General features: G+C 32.7%; 1 protein-coding gene across 1 annotated transcript; it reads left to right on the plus strand.

Annotated features, from left to right (window-relative positions):
• Positions 1 to 1,467: 1,467 nt before the first annotated feature.
• LOC131620144 (uncharacterized) lies at positions 1,468 to 13,068 on the plus strand. The gene is made up of 6 exons (XM_058891159.1): positions 1,468 to 1,835; positions 1,915 to 2,573; positions 12,010 to 12,130; positions 12,216 to 12,506; positions 12,583 to 12,684; positions 12,898 to 13,068. Exons 1-6 carry the CDS (start codon positions 1,662 to 1,664, stop codon positions 13,066 to 13,068), a joined length of 1,518 nt encoding a protein of 505 aa, XP_058747142.1. The 5' UTR covers positions 1,468 to 1,661.
• Positions 13,069 to 19,311: the final 6,243 nt, after the last annotated feature.

Raw genomic sequence — 19,311 nt, forward strand, 5'->3', positions numbered from 1 at the left:
TATTGTTTATGTTTTTCCCTTGTAAATGAAACCCTAATTGTCCCTCTATAAATTAGGGTTTCTTGTGTGCATCAGTACAGACACGAAAAAATGAGATCTCGAATAAGGCCAGATGGCACGCACCGGACTACTGATCCTCCGCCACCTGTAAGGCGTTTGGACTATCAACCTCCCATTGTCCGAAGGAACGGTTACGTTATTTTCTCTGCCGTCAAACCTCCCATGCAGGTAATGTTTTGGAACATTCATTCCATGGATCAGCTTAAGAGAACTCTTCTCAGGTTTTTGGAGGGAGAGTGGAGTCCAGGCGAACAAATCAGATCTATCAAGAGACTTAGAACAAGGGGAGGTGTTTTTCTTGAAAGACAGCGTTGGTGGGAGACAATGGAGGACGACATTCAATGCACTCGAATGATGGAGGACAGAGAAGACATTGTCCTAACCGTTGTAATATCCTAGACGTTACAGTTTCTTTATTATTTCAGCTACTTCTGTACCGTCCAATTAAATGCTCTGAGCATATATTAATGAAATGTTTTTTTAAGATTACAAAGTTTCCAATTAGTATTTAAGTTATTAAAAATTAGTATTTAAGTTATTAAAAATTAGCAAAATAAAGGTGTTTCACCGATTATAAATAAAGGTGTGTGTGTGTGTGTGGAGTTGAAGTACCAACTCTTTCTTCATTCTTACTGCAAACACTGAAAATGAACTCAGTTTGGGCTGTCGTTTTTTTTGAGGAAGGTAGTCACATGCGTGTCTGCCTTAACCCCCATTGGAATTTCCAGAGAATTGTTAGAGCCATCAACACCGGGTTTCGTCAACTAGATGGTCCGACCAGAAAAGTTAAACAGATAGATTACCGTTGTCCATACATTACGTTGACGGATAATAATCCAGAAGGCACCTACATGTATTATTGGGACCGCGTGAAAGACGATGTGGACGTGGATCTAATGTTTTGGACACATAGTGGAGAGGTTAACCGAGGCGTTGAAGATCCACTTGTTCTTGCAGTGATACTCGAGTAGTTTAGATTAAGTGTTGTTGTGTTTGTTGCAATGATCGAGCGTGTACTACAAGTTGTTATGTGTTATTTTCTTAGATGTTTTTAGTTTCTGTGCTGGTTATTGTCAATGTACCTTTTTAATTAATGAATGAATTAATGTTTTCCATAACATATATATATCTGCGCTATTTTAATATAAAAGTCTCAAAAGCTATTATAGTTGTATGTTTTAAATGAATTCACAATAATGATAATGCATGTCACAAATTATGATATGGAATTAAAATCTATTATAACATAACATTTTCAAAATGTAACATAAATATGAAGAGACCAGACTAATGCACGCCATAAGAGAACCTCGTCCCCACCTATTACACAAGGCTAATGCATGCAATAAATGAACCAATAATTCTGCACAAGTCACTGTATATGACGTGACAAGACTCTGCAGGGAATCTCGTCCCCACCACCGACATGAAGTGACAAGACTCTGCAGGGAATCTGGTCCCCACCACAGACTTGACGGGACAAGGCTCTGCAGGGAATCTCGTCCCCACCACAGACATAAAGTGACAAGACTCTGCAGGGAATCTCGTCCCCACCACCGACATGAAGTGACAAGACTCTGCAGGGAATCTCGTAATAACCTATGCATTTTGGCTATAAATATGTTCCCAAACTTGTTCATTTTCTTCATCACCTCTTATACTATCATCAGAGCAACTTAGCATCAGAGCAACTTTGTGTTTCATCATCAACAAACATGTCTCTCCTAACTATGGGTCAAGAGCACCGAGGCACCATTGCAAACATTGCGACCTATGTAAGTTTTAGTAAACACTTAATTTTTTTTACTTAAATTTACTAATTTCAAATACTTATGGGAGGTGTTTTTTTTATAGGATGTCACGAGATTTAGGACCCGTGCTGGTAAGATGATTGCTCCTGACCCTTTGATTGTGGACTACGTTAAACGTGCGGGATTTGGTGAGGTAATGAACTTAACACATACCTCAGTTGATATGAAGTTTATATTAGCATTGTGTGAGCGTTGGAGGCCTGAGACTCATACTTTTCACCTTCCAATGGGTGAATGTACCGTCACTCTAGAGGACGTGTACATGTTGTTGGGTCTCAGAACAAATGGAAAGGCAGTGTATGGAAATGTCCAACAACCAAACGCCCTATGCGTCGAATTGTTGGGTGTGGATTTAATAGAGGGTGAGGGGCAACAAAGGGGTAGGGGCCAAGGTATAAAGCTTGCTGGCCTTCAGGAAGCTTATGTTGGGATTCAATTGGATCAGTTTTCTGACGAAGAAACTATACTGCGGAAAACTAGGATGTATATTATGTTGTTGTTTGGTAGGTTTCTATTTCCCGAAGGCACGGGAAATAGTGTTAATTTTATGTACTTGTGTTTACTTGGGGACATTGATGCAATAAAGACATATAGCTGGGGTTCGGCTGTGTTGGCATACCTATATAGTTCCTTATGCAAATGTGCAAAAAAGGATGTTTGTACATTTAGTGGATGTGCATTCTTGCTACAAACATGGGCATGGTGGAGGATGCCGATATTGGCCCCTGCAAATCCAAACAGTTACGCCTTCCCTTACGCTTCAAGGTAACGTTTGGATCTTATTTTAATTATTGCTTTTTATTCCATCATCATTGTAACTATATTGATTTATATCTTTTAATGTGTTTAGGTTCAATGCACTCGGAATGGATTGGTCCAAAACGCCTGATTCCAAAATCATTTTCTACCGCCAGCTATTAGATCGACTAGGACCCCAAGAAGTAATACCTCTAAAAATGTCCATTTTCTAAATATATTTTTAAAAATAACTATCTTCTATATTCTAAAATTAATATTATTTGCTTTGCAGTTTATTTGGCGTCCTTACTTGGAATTGGACCACGTACCCGACCTTGACGAGGCGGCTATTTGGACAGCAAAATCACCCATCATACGGTTCACCACTGTGGAGATGCACCCGAGTGACCGTGTGAAGCTCCAATTCGGCATGCATCAAGGTATCCCTGACCCACCTGAGCCTGACTGTTTGGGACGTTGGCATCTTGCGAAGGTTAGCGAACAGTGGTACGTACAAAATTACAAGTCCTTTGCCATAGAGCAGCGTAAAATATGGGCTCGTCGATCAAAAACGGTTCTAGAATTTCCTGTGGCGCCGGGAGAAATGAAGCCAACTGTCGAGTATGTAAACTGGTACAGGACCGTCACAAATCCAGAAATGATTGTGTCTGCCCCTTTCTATTTAGCTGACCCGCGAGCACAACCTCCATATTTTGGAGGACAACAACAACCACCACCAAATTACCACCAACAACAACAACACCCACCGCCACCAAATTACCAACAACAACAACAACCACCACCAAATTACCAACAACAACATTACCCACAACAACACCAACAACAACAACAACAACAAAGTTACCACCAACAACCAATGCAACCACAAACACCTTTTTACCAACAACATTCCCAACAACTCCACCCGTTTTTTTCATCCCAAACTCAACCACAAAATCAAGAATTCCATGCAGGGAGCTCTTCTAGATCACATTTTCAGGAATTCCATGCGGGGGGCTCTTCAAGATCACCACCAATGACCCCCGACATGGGCATAGAAGAAGAATACCCGCAATACACCACATTCGACCAACACACATCACAGTACCCCAGCCAACAATTTGACTTCAACACACCGCCACAACCATTGTATTTTAACCAAACCGGATCCACCACCGACTTCCAAAACTTCCAGGCTGCACCCACTAGGAGAAATTTTAACCCGCCTAGACACAGCTTCGACAGCGCCGCGGGCACCCGCCTATCATATGGAGGGAATTCTATAGGTCAAGATGTTGAAGACCCAGGTTTCATTCAGGGACCGTCGACTATGGCACAAGACGTACCAAATAGAGGGGGGCGTCGTCGCGGGAATAGGGGGGCATTACCAACTCGTGACCCATCTACACGACCCATTCGACAACCTCAGTGTGGATCGTACCATGGTCCACGTGGCGCGCAATAAGATTTTTATTTGTATCTTGAATGTATTTTGTAATGTTTTTAATTATAATGTATTTGTATCGTTAATGTTTTTTGAAATGTCTTTAATTTTAATGTATTTCTATCGTCAATGTATCGTTATTGTATCTTAATATATAATTATTTTAACGAATGTCCAACTTATATTTTAATGTATTTAATATTTTTTAAAATAATATTATTTTTTTTCAATATTATATAATCTTAAAATTTATTTTATAATATAAATATAACATTGTTTTACTAACCAACTTCACAACTATATTAACCACAAAAATATAAGTTATTGATTAATTATTTTACTTATAATTCATTAACTACTTCCACTACTTCATTGACCAATAAAATATATATTATTAACCATGTTCAGAAACTAAATTATAAATAAGTTAATTAACATTTATATTCCAAAAATAATTTTAACAAGATAGATAAAAAAAACAATATAAAAAATTTATTGAAAAATTGTTGTTAAAAAAAAAACTAAAAAAAAAAACTAACAAAAATTATTAAAACATTGTAGTTATTAAAAAAAAAATACTGAAAAAAATTAGGAGGACAATATGTTAAAGAAAAAAAAATTACAAAAAAAAAAAGAAAAAAAAAATAAAGGGGGGGTGTTGTCGCCAAGGGGGGTGGCGACAACACCTAAAATCAACACATGGGCGCCAGGCCCACTGGCGACTGCATTGCAGGCCCAGTGTTGTCGCCACCCCCCCCTGGCGACAACGTGTGTTTTTTAAAAAAAAAATGACATTTGTGTAATTTTTTTGAAATCTTGGTTATTTCTGAAATTTTTTTTAAAAAAATGGTTATTCAAAAAAAAAATTCACCGCAAGTGCACGGTTTGTATCAAGTAATATTCTTGGTGAGCACTCCGGTACCCATCATATTATATTGGGTACCGGTACCTGTGTGACATGTTCAATTTTTATAGGTCCACCTATACAATTTAAATTTAAACTATTAATATTAATTTTATTTATAAAAATTACTATATTAATAATGATCAAACCATTCAATTAACCAAACAACTCCACTATATCGTTTCTTCTTCTCTTTTTTCTTTCGTTATTTTCATTTCCTTTTACAAACTCAATATCTCTTCCCTCTTCTTCCTCCAGCCGTTCATCTCCATTTTCAGAAATTCAGTTCCTCAATTTAATCAATTTCGGAGAGTAACTTATTTCTCTTTCTATCTATGAAATCATTTTCGACAACCGATGAATTTGATTATTTCAAACTTTAACCCCTCTATTGTTGTTGTGGTAATTTTCCAATTTTTGCATTAGGTTTGATTATGTAATTTTTGGATAATCACTCGTATTCATGGTACTCAAAACCAAACCTGTGACCGTGAATAACATTTGAAATAGAAAAAAAGAAAGAAAAACAACATAATTTTTCAGCAAAAACAAGGCACTTTATTTTATTTTCATCTTCCATGGATTTACAATGTTAGAATAGAAATCAAAATGGAAGGAGAAAGCTTTTTAATTTAGTTCTTGATTTGCTGCTCTTGTTAGAAGGAGGAGGTTGATTTTTTCTATTGTTGAGAAAGAAAGATGAAGATGTAACTCCGCGGCTGCATCATATACTACAATGAAATAAAATTCAGTGAACAAATGTAGATTAACTTGTGAAAATAATAATCATATATAATATATATATATATATATATATATATATATATATATATATATATATATATATATATATATATATATATATATATATATATATAAAGCAATCTCTTATGAATTTTTTTATCAACATTACAATCTATAACAGTATTAAAGTAATTCATGAGTTAAGTGGTAAACAAGATGAAAAACCTAAGGAATACTATCTATTAGAAATAAGATTGTGCTTTACCAACGTTGAAAAACCTTTAATAAATTGTATTCCTACAATAAGCTATGACATTGATATAAAAAATGTTTATAAAGACCGACTCTTCGTATACACGGGCTATGACCCACAAATTTTACGAGAAGTGAGTAAATTTCTATACTCATTTAATTGGTTGGATATATTATTTTTTATTCTAATCAACATAAATTTTATTATTACTAGCATCTAAGCGGGCAGTTTTGTGTCCGTTGGTTCATTTTTTAGTGTGTACACGTGTTAAAACATAAATATATTTTTTAATTTAATTTGATTTTGTCATGTATGAAACAAATTATTCTATGGACCATTATGAATGTCATTGATCGCAAACACGGTTGGATATTTTTTGTTGATAGTCCAAGCAAAATACGTAAAATATTTCATGAATGACAAGCTTAAGAAGTAGAGGAGAAATTTTGTTAGCAACTAAATCATCTAGTAAAGTTGTAACACTGTTACCCATTGGTAGGACTAGGGGTGATCAAAACCAAACCAACCCAATAGAAAACCGCAAACCAAACCAAACCAAACCGAAACCGCAAAAAACCGCATTTGGTTCGGATTAGTTTGGGTCATATTTTAACAAAACCGCATGATTTGGTTTGGTTTGCGGTTTGTATTTTATAAACCGAACCAAACCAAATCAAACCGCATTATGTTACAACCTAAATTTTACTTAACTCACATCCAACTCAAACTTAAATCTATAATACATTAACCTTATGATTACGAACAATTTTTTCATCCTTACACATGATTTTAGTCCCGATCTTCTCAAATCTCTATTAGCATTATCGCGTCTTCTTTGTCACATACATCTTCCCTCTTTTTCTATAATCTCTACTCTCTTATATTCTTTCTTTTTCACCTTCTCATTTTTATGCAAATGTTCCCTATTTCAGTTTTGTTTTTATTGCACACCTTCTTCTCTAATCTCTCAACTCTTTTGTTTTTTCTTTTTTCATCTTCACTAATCTCTCGTATCTTCTATTTTTTGTTTCATTCTAATAATTTTTATATTTTTTATACTATTATTTTATGTTTATTATTCCACTTTTGTCTAATTTAATTTTTACATATTAAAGAGAAAGTTATTGTCAAAATATGACGGGTTTTGTTGTTATTTGATAGTGTATGAATGTCTAAATACAAAGTTATGTTATCATCTATATGTATAAGAATGGTTCAATAAAATATTTCTAAAAAACCGAACCAACCGCACCGAACCAAACCGCATTAGGTTGGTTTGGTTTGGTTCGGATTTTTTTTAAAAGCCAACCAAACCAAACCAAACCGCATGGTTTTTTCTCTTGCGGTTCGGATGATTTTTTTCGTCAAAACCGCCCAAACCGCACCGCGAACACCCCTAGGTAGGACCGCACACTCTCGATTTAAGAAACTTTTTAATATACAACCATGTTCCATTTAATATTGAGAAGCAAAAAGATCTTACAAATTTTATTAAATTTCATTAGTGTTGTAGCTACAATAATTTGATTTACCGTATCACCTTTTGCATGTGAATTGTATCACTTATGTCTACTTTTTATTTTACTACGCACAGACATTAAAATATAAATATTATTTTTTAATTTTAATTTTAATTTAAATTATTTTTGTAAAAATATGGCATAGATGTAAACTGGGGTTTTAAAAAATATATAATGAATGTAACACATAATTAATTTGATTTGAAAACGTGACCATTAAATAATGCAAGTGATCATGAACAAAAATAACAATATCAGTTTTTATGAGCATCTCATGGTAAAAGAACACACTCATTCTTTAAGAAACTAAGACTTTAAAATTGTAGAGGAATCTATAAGCACTTATTTCTCTTTTCAATCAACATAATCACTGCATTAAAAGTTAAATAAATAAAATCAATTAAGTCAAAGCTTGAAAAAATGATAATGAATAATTAATTACATCAATATTAAATTTAAGGAATTAACCCATAAATTAATTGGAGATATGACACACTATTACACTCTTAATAAAAGGAGCAAACAATATAAAAGATCATTTTTATCTTCTTTTTGATTTTAGGAATGATCCATTGATGTGGTTTTCATACTACTAAATTGCAAAAATTAATGTGGAACCGAATTTTTTATTCTACACTTTTTATACACTTTGTATTCATATTCATATTGTGCATCAAAAATTGAAAGCAAAAGCATCCTTTCCTAACTACCTAAAAATATACCTTGTTCAGGTCTCTTAATGTTAACTTTAATGCAATAAATTTGATCCCATCACTACAAGAAATTGGTTCCCTAGCGTCATATATTTGTGACGTGTTATTCACGTGGGAAGAAAAGGCTTGTTCTGACGTGAGTAACACGTCGGGATATTATTTTAATCAATAATATTAACAATTACGCATTCACATGGGGGATCAGAAAAAAAATATTTTTTTAAAAAACTTGTGAAATGAAGTACACGTCGCAAGAAATAAAACAAAATTTATAAACTTTGAAATCTGTAAAGTCAAATGAGGGGAAATAAAAATTTTGAACTTTTCAGTTGTGACGTGGTATCCACGTCAGAACAATTTAATGCTGACACTGACCTGACCTGCGCAGGCTTTGGCAGGTGAAGACAGATCCAAATTCAAAATTTTCTTACCGTTGAAATTAGCGACGTGGCTGATGAGTCACTATATTAGCGACGTGAGATCCATTCCGCTGACAACTGGACCGTTGGCAGCTTGCGACGTGGCTTTAACTTCAGTGCTTTCCGTCTGGTCAATCACGTCGCAACTCTTTTAATAAATGTAGATCTGCACGCTTCCCCTTCTCCTCATTTCTTCCTCTCTTCCTCATTTCTTCCTCTCTTCCTCATTTCTCATATTCTTCCTCTCTTCTCTTCTCTGTATTTTCTCCATTGCTATTCTCTCATTCTCTTCCTCTTTTCATTAATTCCATTCTCACACCATTGTTGAAGGTAAGTTATTTAGTTTATTTATATTTTATATTTTGTTTATTTATAATTTGTATTGATTAAAATTCTAACTTATTTTAATTTTTTTTATTCAAGATTTTGAAGATTGGAGGAGATAAATTTTTTAAGAGTTGAACTTGAAGATTGAGGTATTTTTATAATTTTAAATATAATATTTTGAAGTATAGTTTTGTGTTATATTTGTGTTAATAGGTAAATATTATATTTTTAGTGTAATGTTTTGATATATTAATTAGATTATTGAATATTGTTAGGTTATGTAGTATGTAATATTTGTGATTAATTGTATGTTTTTTCTGGAATTTTTGTGATATATTAATGTAGTATGTAATATTTGTGATAATAGATAAATTGTATGTGTTTTTATAAAAATTTTGTGATATAAATTGTAGGTTATGTAGTAATTTATGGTAAATAGAAATATTTATGTTTTTTAATAAAACATATTATGTTTTTTATTAAAATAGATTTTGGTTAATAGAGATAATTTGTTTAGTTCATGGTAATATATATATTTTTAATCGAAATATAATTTAGTAAAAAAGAATATAATTTAGTAAATTGAAATTATATATTTTAAAATTTATAATATTTAGATATGTTATATTTTTTGTAAATAGATATAATATTATTAAACATAATTTATATATGTTATATTTTTTGTAAATAGATATAATATTATTAAACATAATTTATATATGTTATATTTTTTGTAAATAGATATAATATTATTAAACATAATTTATATATGTAATTTTTATATATTATTAAAAATGATTTATAAATGTAAGTTATGATATCTAATTAAACATAATCTATATATGTAAATAGATACAATTTTTTTATATATTTTTGTAAATAGATACAATTTTTTTATATATTTTTGTAAATAGATACAATTTTTATATATTATTGTAAATAGATACAATTTTTTTTAAAGTTTAATATATATTATTTAATGAAAAATAGAGGTTTAATATGTATTGGAAAATATAATATATTTTAAAATGGTAAAAATAAATTCTAATATGTATATAGTATGTTATTATTATGTTAAAAAATCGTAAAAAATAATATTATTGGTAAAAAGAATATAATATTATATTAATATATATTGGGAAATAGAATATTTTTTAAAATGGTAAAAATAAAATTTATTATAAATGTGTATATGTTAAAAAGGTAAAAAGGAAATTTAATATGTATATATAGTATGTTATTATGTTAAAAAATGGTAAAAAAATATAATATTATATATATATATATATATATATATATATATATATATATATATATATATATATATATATATATATATATATATATATATATATATATATATGTTTTAGATTTTGTATATTATATGTTATATGAGGGGTATGAAGTTGATGCTTCTGTATTGTTGGTTGAAGATAATGTGAATGAAGAGCACGAAGGCGTTGGGTCTGAGGATAGTATCACATCAAATGATGATAATGATATGTATGAAGAGCCTGTAGATTTAGAATAATAAATGTATTTATAAGAGAATGTGTTTTTTGTAATTTTACTTAATGAACCATCTATTGAATGTGTTAATGAAAACATGTTTGAATATATTTGTGTGAATGTATATATTTTATTAACTGTTTATTCTCAATAAATAGGTAAAATGTCATCCCGATCTGAGAAGGGTAAGGGTCAGAAGACCCGACGCCCAAGAGCAGTAGTATGCCAGTCTCCTCAGACAGCAGTGTGCCCCCCCCCACAGAGTCAGTTAGCAGGTTACATGTCCATGGCCAGTACCCAACCTCTTACGTCATTACTGTCCTCTCAGGGGAGGCCTATGTCTGGGCCACCATCTTTTATTCGCCCACCTATGGACTTTAGTTATCCGTTTCAGCAGACTGCAGGACCTAGTTTTTCATCATACCAGCAGACTGGAGGATATAGTTTTCCACCTAACACACAGGTGCCCCCAGGATTCCAGCAGACTGGAGGATCTGCTAGCTTTCCACCTAACACACAGGTGCCCCCAGGATTCCAGCAGACTGGAGGATCCCACACTCCATATCCCACACAGGTGCCCTTATCCTTCCAGCTAGGGGTGGGAATAGGCTGGGCCGAGCTAGGCTTTGCCAAGCCTGAGCCTGGCCTGCTATAATATTCAAAGCCTAAGCCTGGACTGTAGCCTATCATAGGCTTATTTTTTTGGCCTGGGCCTGGCCTTTTTGAAGGCCTGATTGGCCTATTAGCCTACTTAAAAGCCTATTTCATTTGAACATTTGTAAATAAGTCATTCAACTCGTCTTTATATAGACTAACAAATTAAAATATCAATGAGATTAAATGTTTGTTTGCATTAGTTTATTTGAGTTTACCTAGTAGCATCAATTTTGTGATATTATTTGTTTGAGAGAACTTATCGAAACAACTTATGACATTGTTCATAAGATTCTTTTCATCTTATTTTCATAATCTCTTCAAGATAACTAAAATTTATTTTTATATTTTTAATTCAAAGTAAAAAATATAGTATAATAATAATAAAATTATTCATTTGTATTTAAATAGGTCGGCCTCTTAGGCTTAAAAGGCTTTTTATGTGGCCTGTGGCCTAGCCTTTTTAGCTAAATAGGCTTATAAAAAAGCCTAGGCCTTTTCTATTTATCTAAAAAGCCTGGCCTGACCTAGGCCTATGTAGGCTGGGCCGTAGGCCCCTGTTAGTCGGCCTGGCCTATTCCCACCCCTACTTCCAGCAGACACAGATGCCCCCACGCTTCCAGCAGACTGGGGGATCCCACACCCCGCATCCCACTCCTGCACGTGAGGATGATCATGTGGAGCCGGGTGGGGATGATACTGTGCAGGATGCAGATGATGTTTAGTCAGATGGTGACGATGTTCAGGGGGAGGATGATCCGAGTGAGATTCATATCATTGACGGTAGATATTATATTTGGCCCGCTGGAAATTCGTAAGTATCTTATATATTAAATTTTTATTAAGTTTACATTTCCTTTTTTTAATATAAATTTATATTTAATGCATGCTAATTAACATAATTATTGTTTAGGTTTGGGCCGAGTCGGACTGCTGCCAGGTGTGTGTACTATGTGATTCAGCAAATGTATAAAGAAGTTTGGACGACTTTTGGAGATGTTACAAATAAAGATGCTTGGTTTAATTGCTTTAAGGTACAATTAATATATTTTTTCGAGTCATTGTTTTTTTAAATTTTTTTTACTATAGTTTTCTAACAGTTTATTTTAATGTATTCAGGAAAAGTGTACGTGGGATCCAATGAGCGAGAAACTTGTTAAAAAAAATTATTTCAGCAGAACATCAAAAAGACTTTCTGACACGTTGCGAAATGTTAGAAAGCGTTGGAAACGTGATGGTAGTCGTCCTGGGTGGTTGGGCCAAGAAGTTCTTGAAAAACTTATTGCATATTGGAGTTCAAAGGAATTTAAAGCTAAGTCTGAAAATGCTAAAAAAATGAGGGCATTTGAAAAAGGAGGACACCTTAATGCAGTTGGAAGTATAAGCACTTACGAACATTCTCGACGCATGGTAATTATTGTCACTTTTTAAAGTTATGTTTTGATTAATTATTTGTTTTTTAATTAAAGTTAATTTTATTTTTTAGGCTAAAAGGTTGGGGAGACAACCACTCATGATCGAGTTGGTTAAAGAAACTAGGACAAAAAAATCGGGTGATTTAGTTGACGAGCGTACTCGAAAAGCTTTGGTAAGTTATTCAATTTTTATTATTTTTTTTATATTTAATGGCAATTTTGTGATGTTATTTTCACGTGGCAACTAAAAAGTTCCGGCGTGATTTTCATGTGGCAACTCTGATGTTGTGGCATGTAAATCACGTGGCAACTAATTTTCAATTTATTATTTAATATAATTTAATTTAAGTTATATATACATAATTTTTATTCTATTTTATGTGTAGGAGGATTATCAAACAAAGCTTGTGGATTTTTTGGTCGCTAATCCCAAATATACTCCTAGAGAAGGAGAGTCGCTTCATCCAGATGTTGATTTTTATATTTGGAGTGAAGTCATTGACGGAAAAGGGCCTAATGGATTTTTTTTGGTGCGGGAAATTTGGCGGGAAGCTTGAGAAGTGGAGATCGAAATTTATTTCAAAGAGTTAGAGATGGGGAAGGATCGTCACGTCCAACACAATTGGCACCGCAAGTAATGGAAACAATAAGACAGTTGGCTCTAACTGAGGTGAGACGCGAGTTAGCGCAACGTGAGGCGGAGCTAAAGGCCCAAATGGATGAACGTGAGGCGGCGCTAAAAGCACAAGTGGAGGGGCAACAACGGCAAATAGAGGCAATGGCAAAGATGCAAGCAGAGATGCAACAACAACAAATAGAAGCAATGGCGAAGATGCAAGCAAAGATGCAACAACAAATGCGGTTATTTATGCAGTCTCAACAAAGTGGTGGTCAACCGTCTAGAGGAAACGTGGGAGCGGCTGACACTGAGCAAGAGAATGATCATGATTTCAACCTTGATAACTATCCCGATCCCGATGATGATTTTTTAGGATGAATTTTATTTTTATTTTAATTTTAAATTGTATGAGATAACAAAATTTTATTTATTATATGTTAGTATTTTGGATATTATATTATAAATATAATATATTTTAGAAGTTTAATATATTTTTGTATTTAGTTATTATTATTATTAATTTAACTAAATAAATATTTTTATTAATATTTATTAATTTTCAGCAAATAATATTAATAATATTTTTTTTTATAATAATAAAATTCAGATTTTTTTTAAAAACATTTTAATGTTTGTGGCGTGTTTTCCATGTCACTGATTTGTGACATGTGAGACACGTCGCAACTTCCAAAATTAATTTCAAAATTAGCTACGTGTTTTACATGTCACAAATCAGTGACATGGAAAACACGCCACAACTTTTCTTCGTGTAGTGTGCCATCTGCTTTTTGCAGACCTTGTCTGTCCCAGTTGCAGATGGGGGCTTGGTAATTGTGCAAGTTTAGCGACGTGAACGCCATGTCACAAATTTGTGACGTGATAAACACAACACAAAAAGTTCCCACGCACTCCCAGGCGACGTATATGAGCATGTCGCTAATTTTACGTTTTGTAGTGCATATTCAATAACAATATTACAACACTTCTTACCATAATTTCTTAAATGCACTGAAAGAAGGAACACAACGTTAATAACAAAATTAAAAATTAAATAATTTAACATCAATGTTAGATACAACCTTCTTATTTAATTAAAAGTTGGGCTCATAATAATTATTTTCTCATTTACAATGAATATTTTCCAATTATAATGTGTTAATTTCCAAGTCCAAGGTTGAAAGGTATACATGTTGAAGGTAAACACATATCCCCGGATATCAACTGTGCCACTGCAAATTTACTAGGTTCGATAAAATCATTTAAAATATGGTACCCTGACCATTTCACACGGCTTTCTAGTCTAGTTCCAGGTTCATAATCCTTGTAATCGACATAGTATAATGTGTCTAATTAAACATAAGTCTCATTCCATTCTATCTATCCTTTCAGGCTCAACACATTGCTAATGTTGGATTGCATGAATACTACCCATGAGTATGGGTGCCACGGTCTTCCAAGGAAGGTTTGGATAGAGGTAACAAAGGGAAAAAGATCAGAATCGATGAAGATGTTATAAAATTGAAAAACAAAACCAAATGGTTGGGTAGGTTGTGTTGCTACCCCTTGAGACGTCATTATGTTTTCCAGTCCTGGTCATAGGCACGCACACACACACACAATTATGTTTTTTGAGCCTGGTCACACGCATGAACACATACGCCTTCACACACTCTTTCGTTACACACGTTGTGTTGTTCCCTTGAGTCGTAATCATGTTTCTATTTTGTAATTTATAAATATTTATGAGTTTATACATTTAAATCAATAATTTTTCCATTTTTCTTATTTTATTATAGTTAGTTAGTTTTTTCGATCTGTATAGTTTATTATGTCCCCCAATACCTACTTATTTCAATGTTTCCATTTTATTCTTTTAAAATAGAAAAAGTTTCAATTTAATGTACAATGCCATTATATTTTTGCAACATTTTTGAATTTTTAATTAACAATAGAGATGTTATTATTAACACTAAACATAATTATTTTCAGGGTGATATTTCGAATAATCCCAAGGCTGGTCTAGATTTGTATTGGCCCAATTTATATTTAAATGAAGATAACTATAAATTTTGGAAAGATGAATGAGATTTCCATGGCACATGCTCACATCATGAACTTAGTCCTTCGCATTATATCAACTTTGTTTACAATATTAGGAAGAAGACAAGTCTAAATCCTATTTTTAGAGCAACCAACATTATCCCTGACAACACAATACCTTATGGAGTAGCTCTCATCAACAGTACAATTTATAATAGTTCTATTTAAGTAATTCCCGAGCTATATTGTAAACGACATGAAACACTAATGAATAATAGTACTCTTCTTTTCCAACAATGGACAACAAGATTTAATCAATTGTATTCCTACAAACAGCTGTGGCACTGAATTTAAATTGCCAAAGTGATTGCCACTGTGTGATGTGTAATATTATATGCATTCATCAATGCATATCAAAATATATTAATAATGAATAAAAGTCTTGGATTTTATTTTGTTTTCCTACTTCACTTCCCTACACATTTCATGTTTTCTTATTTAATTAAAAGTTAGGCTCATAATAATTATTTTCTCATTTACAATGAATATTTTCCAATTATAATGTGTTAATTTCCAAGTCCAAGGTTGAAAGGTATACATGTTGAAGGTAAACACATATCCCCGGATATCAACTGTGCCACTGCAAACTTACTAGGTTCGATAAAATCATTTAAAATATGGTACCCTGACCATTTCACACGGCTTTCTAGTCTAGTTCGAGGTTCATAATACTTGTAATCGACATAGTATAATTTGTCTAAATAAACATCAGTCTCATTCCATTCTATCTATCCTTTCAGGCTCAACACATTGCTAATGTTGGATTGCATGAATACTACCCATGAGTATGGGTGCCACGGTCTTCCAAGGAAGGTTTGGATAGAGGTAACAAAGGGAAAGAGATCAGAATCGATGAAGATGTTATAAAATTGAAAAACAAAACCAAATGGTTGGGTAGGTTGTGTTGCTACCCCTTGAGGCGTGATTATGTTTTCCAGTCCTGGTCATAGGCACGCATGCACACACACACACAATTATGTTTTTTGAGCCTGGTCACACGCATGCACACATACGCCTTCACACACTCTTTCGTTACACACGTTGTGCTGTTCCCTTGAGTCGTAATCATGTTTCTATTTTGTAATTTATAAATATTTATGAGTTTATACATTTAAATCAATAATTTTTCCATTTTTCTCATTTTATTATTGTTAGTTAGTTTTTTCGATCTGTATAGTTTATTATGTCCCCCAATACCTACTTATTTCAATGTTTCCATTTTATTCTTTTAAAATAGAAAAAGTTTCAATTTAATGTACAATGCCATTATATTTTTGCAACATTTTTGAATTTTTAATTAACAATAGAGATGTTATTATTAACACTATAACATAATTATTTTCAGGGTGATATTTCGAATAATCCCAAGGCTGGTCTAGATTTATATTGGCCCAATTTATATTTAAATGAAGATAACTATAAATTTTGGAAAGATGAATGAGATTTCCAAGGCACATGCTCACATCATGAACCTAGTCCTTCGCATTATATCAACTTTGTTTACAATATTAGGAAGAAGACAAATCTAAATCCTATTCTTAGAGCAACCAACATTATCCCTGGCAACACAATACCTTATGGAGTAGCTCTCATCAACAGTACAATTTATAATAGTTCTATTTAAGTAATTCCCGAGCTATATTGTAAACGACATGAAACACTAATGAATAATAGTACTCTTCTTTTCCAACAATGGACAACAAGATTTAATCAATTGTATTCCTACAAACAGCTGTGGCACTGAATTTAAATTGCCAAAGTGATTGCCACTGTGTGATGTGTATTATTATATGCATTCATCAATGCATATCAAAATATATTAATAATGAATAAAAGTCTTGGATTTTATTTTGTTTTCCTACTTCACTTCCCTACACATTTCATGTTTTCTTATTTAATTAAAAGTTAGGCTCATAATAATTATTTTCTCATTTACAATGAATATTTTCCAATTATAATGTGTTAATTTCCAAGTCCAAGGTTGAAAGGTATACATGTTGAAGGTAAACACATATCCCCGAATATCAACTGTGCCACTGCAAACTTACTAGGTTCGATAAAATCATTTAAAATATGGTACCCTGACCATTTCACACGGCTTTCTAGTCTAGTTCGAGGTTCATAATACTTGTAATCGACATAGTATAATTTGTCTAAATAAACATTAGTCTCATTCCATTCTATCTATCCTTTCAGGCTCAACACATTGCTAATGTTTGATTGCATGAATACTACCCATGAGTATGGGTGCCACGGTCTTCCAAGGAAGGTTTGGATAGAGGTAACAAAGGGAAAAAGATCAGAATCGATGAAGATGTTATAAAATTGAAAAACAAAACCAAATGGTTGGGTAGGTTGTGTTGCTACCCCTTGAGGCGTGATTATGTTTTCCAGTCCTGGTCATAGGCACGCACGCACACACACACACACAATTATGTTTTTTGAGCCTGGTCACACGCATGCACACATACGCCTTCACACACTCTTTCGTTACACACGTTGTGCTGTTCCCTTGAGTCGTAATCATGTTTCTATTTTGTAATTTATAAATATTTATGAGTTTATACATTTAAATCAATAATTTTTCCATTTTTCTCATTTTATTATTGTTAGTTAGTTTTTTCGATCTGTATAGTTTATTATGTCCCCCAATACCTACTTATTTCAATGTTTCCATTTTATTCTTTTAAAATAGAAAAAGTTTCAATTTAATGTACAATGCCATTATATTTTTGCAACATTTTTGAATTTTTAATTAACAATAGAGATGTTATTATTAACACTATAACATAATTATTTTCAGGGTGATATTTCGAATAATCCCAAGGCTGGTCTAGATTTGTATTGGCCCAATTTATATTTAAATGAAGATAACTATAAATTTTGGAAAGATGAATGAGATTTCCAAGGCACATGCTCACATCATGAACCTAGTCCTTCGCATTATATCAACTTTGTTTACAATATTAGGAAGAAGACAAATCTAAATCCTATTCTTAGAGCAACCAACATTATCCCTGGCAACACAATACCTTATGGAGTAGCTCTCATCAACAGTACAATTTATAATAGTTCTATTTAAGTAATTCCTGAGCTATATTGTAAACGACATGAAAAACCAATGAATAATAGTACTCTGCTTTCCCAACAATGGACAACAAGATTTAATCAATTGTATTCCTACAAACAGATGTGGCACTGAATTTAAATTGCCAAAGTGATTGCCACTGTGTGATGTGTAATATTATATGCATTCATCAATGCATATCAAAATATATTAATAATGAATAAAAGTCTTGGATTTTATTTTGTTTTCCTACTTCACTTCCCTACACATTTCATGTTTTCTTATTTAATTAAAAGTTAGGCTCATAATAATTATTTTCTCATTTACAATGAATATTTTCCAGTTATAATGTGTTAATTTCCAAGTCCAAGGTTGAAAGGTATACATGTTAAAGGTAAACACATATCCCCGGATATCAACTGTGCCACTGCAAACTTACTAGGTTCGATAAAATCATTTAAAATATGGTACCCTGATCATTTCACACGGCTTTCTAGTCTAGTTCGAGGTTCATAATACTTGTAATCGACATAGTATAATTTGTCTAAATAAACATCAGTCTCATTCCATTCTATCTATCCTTTCAGGCTCAACACATTGCTAATGTTGGATTGCATGAATACTACCCATGAGTATGGGTGCCACGGTCTTCCAAGGAAGGTTTGGATAGAGGTAACAAAGGGAAAAAGATCAGAATCGATGAAGATGTTATAAAATTGAAAAACAAAACCAAATGGTTGGGTAGGTTGTGTTGCTACCCCTTGAGGCGTGATTATGTTTTCCAGTCCTGGTCATAGGCACGCACGCACACACACTCACAATTATTCACACACTCTTTCGTTACACACGTTGTGTTGTTCCCTTGAGTCGTAATCATGTTTCTATTTTGTAATTTATAAAAATTTTTGAGTTTATACATTTAAATCAATAATTTTTCCATTTTTCTCATTTTATTATTGTTAGTTAGTTTTTTCGATCTGTATAGTTTATTATGTCCCCCAATACCTACTTATT

Source organism: Vicia villosa, linkage group LG7 (assembly GCF_029867415.1).
Source record: "Vicia villosa cultivar HV-30 ecotype Madison, WI linkage group LG7, Vvil1.0, whole genome shotgun sequence".
NCBI lineage: Eukaryota > Viridiplantae > Streptophyta > Magnoliopsida > Fabales > Fabaceae > Vicia > Vicia villosa.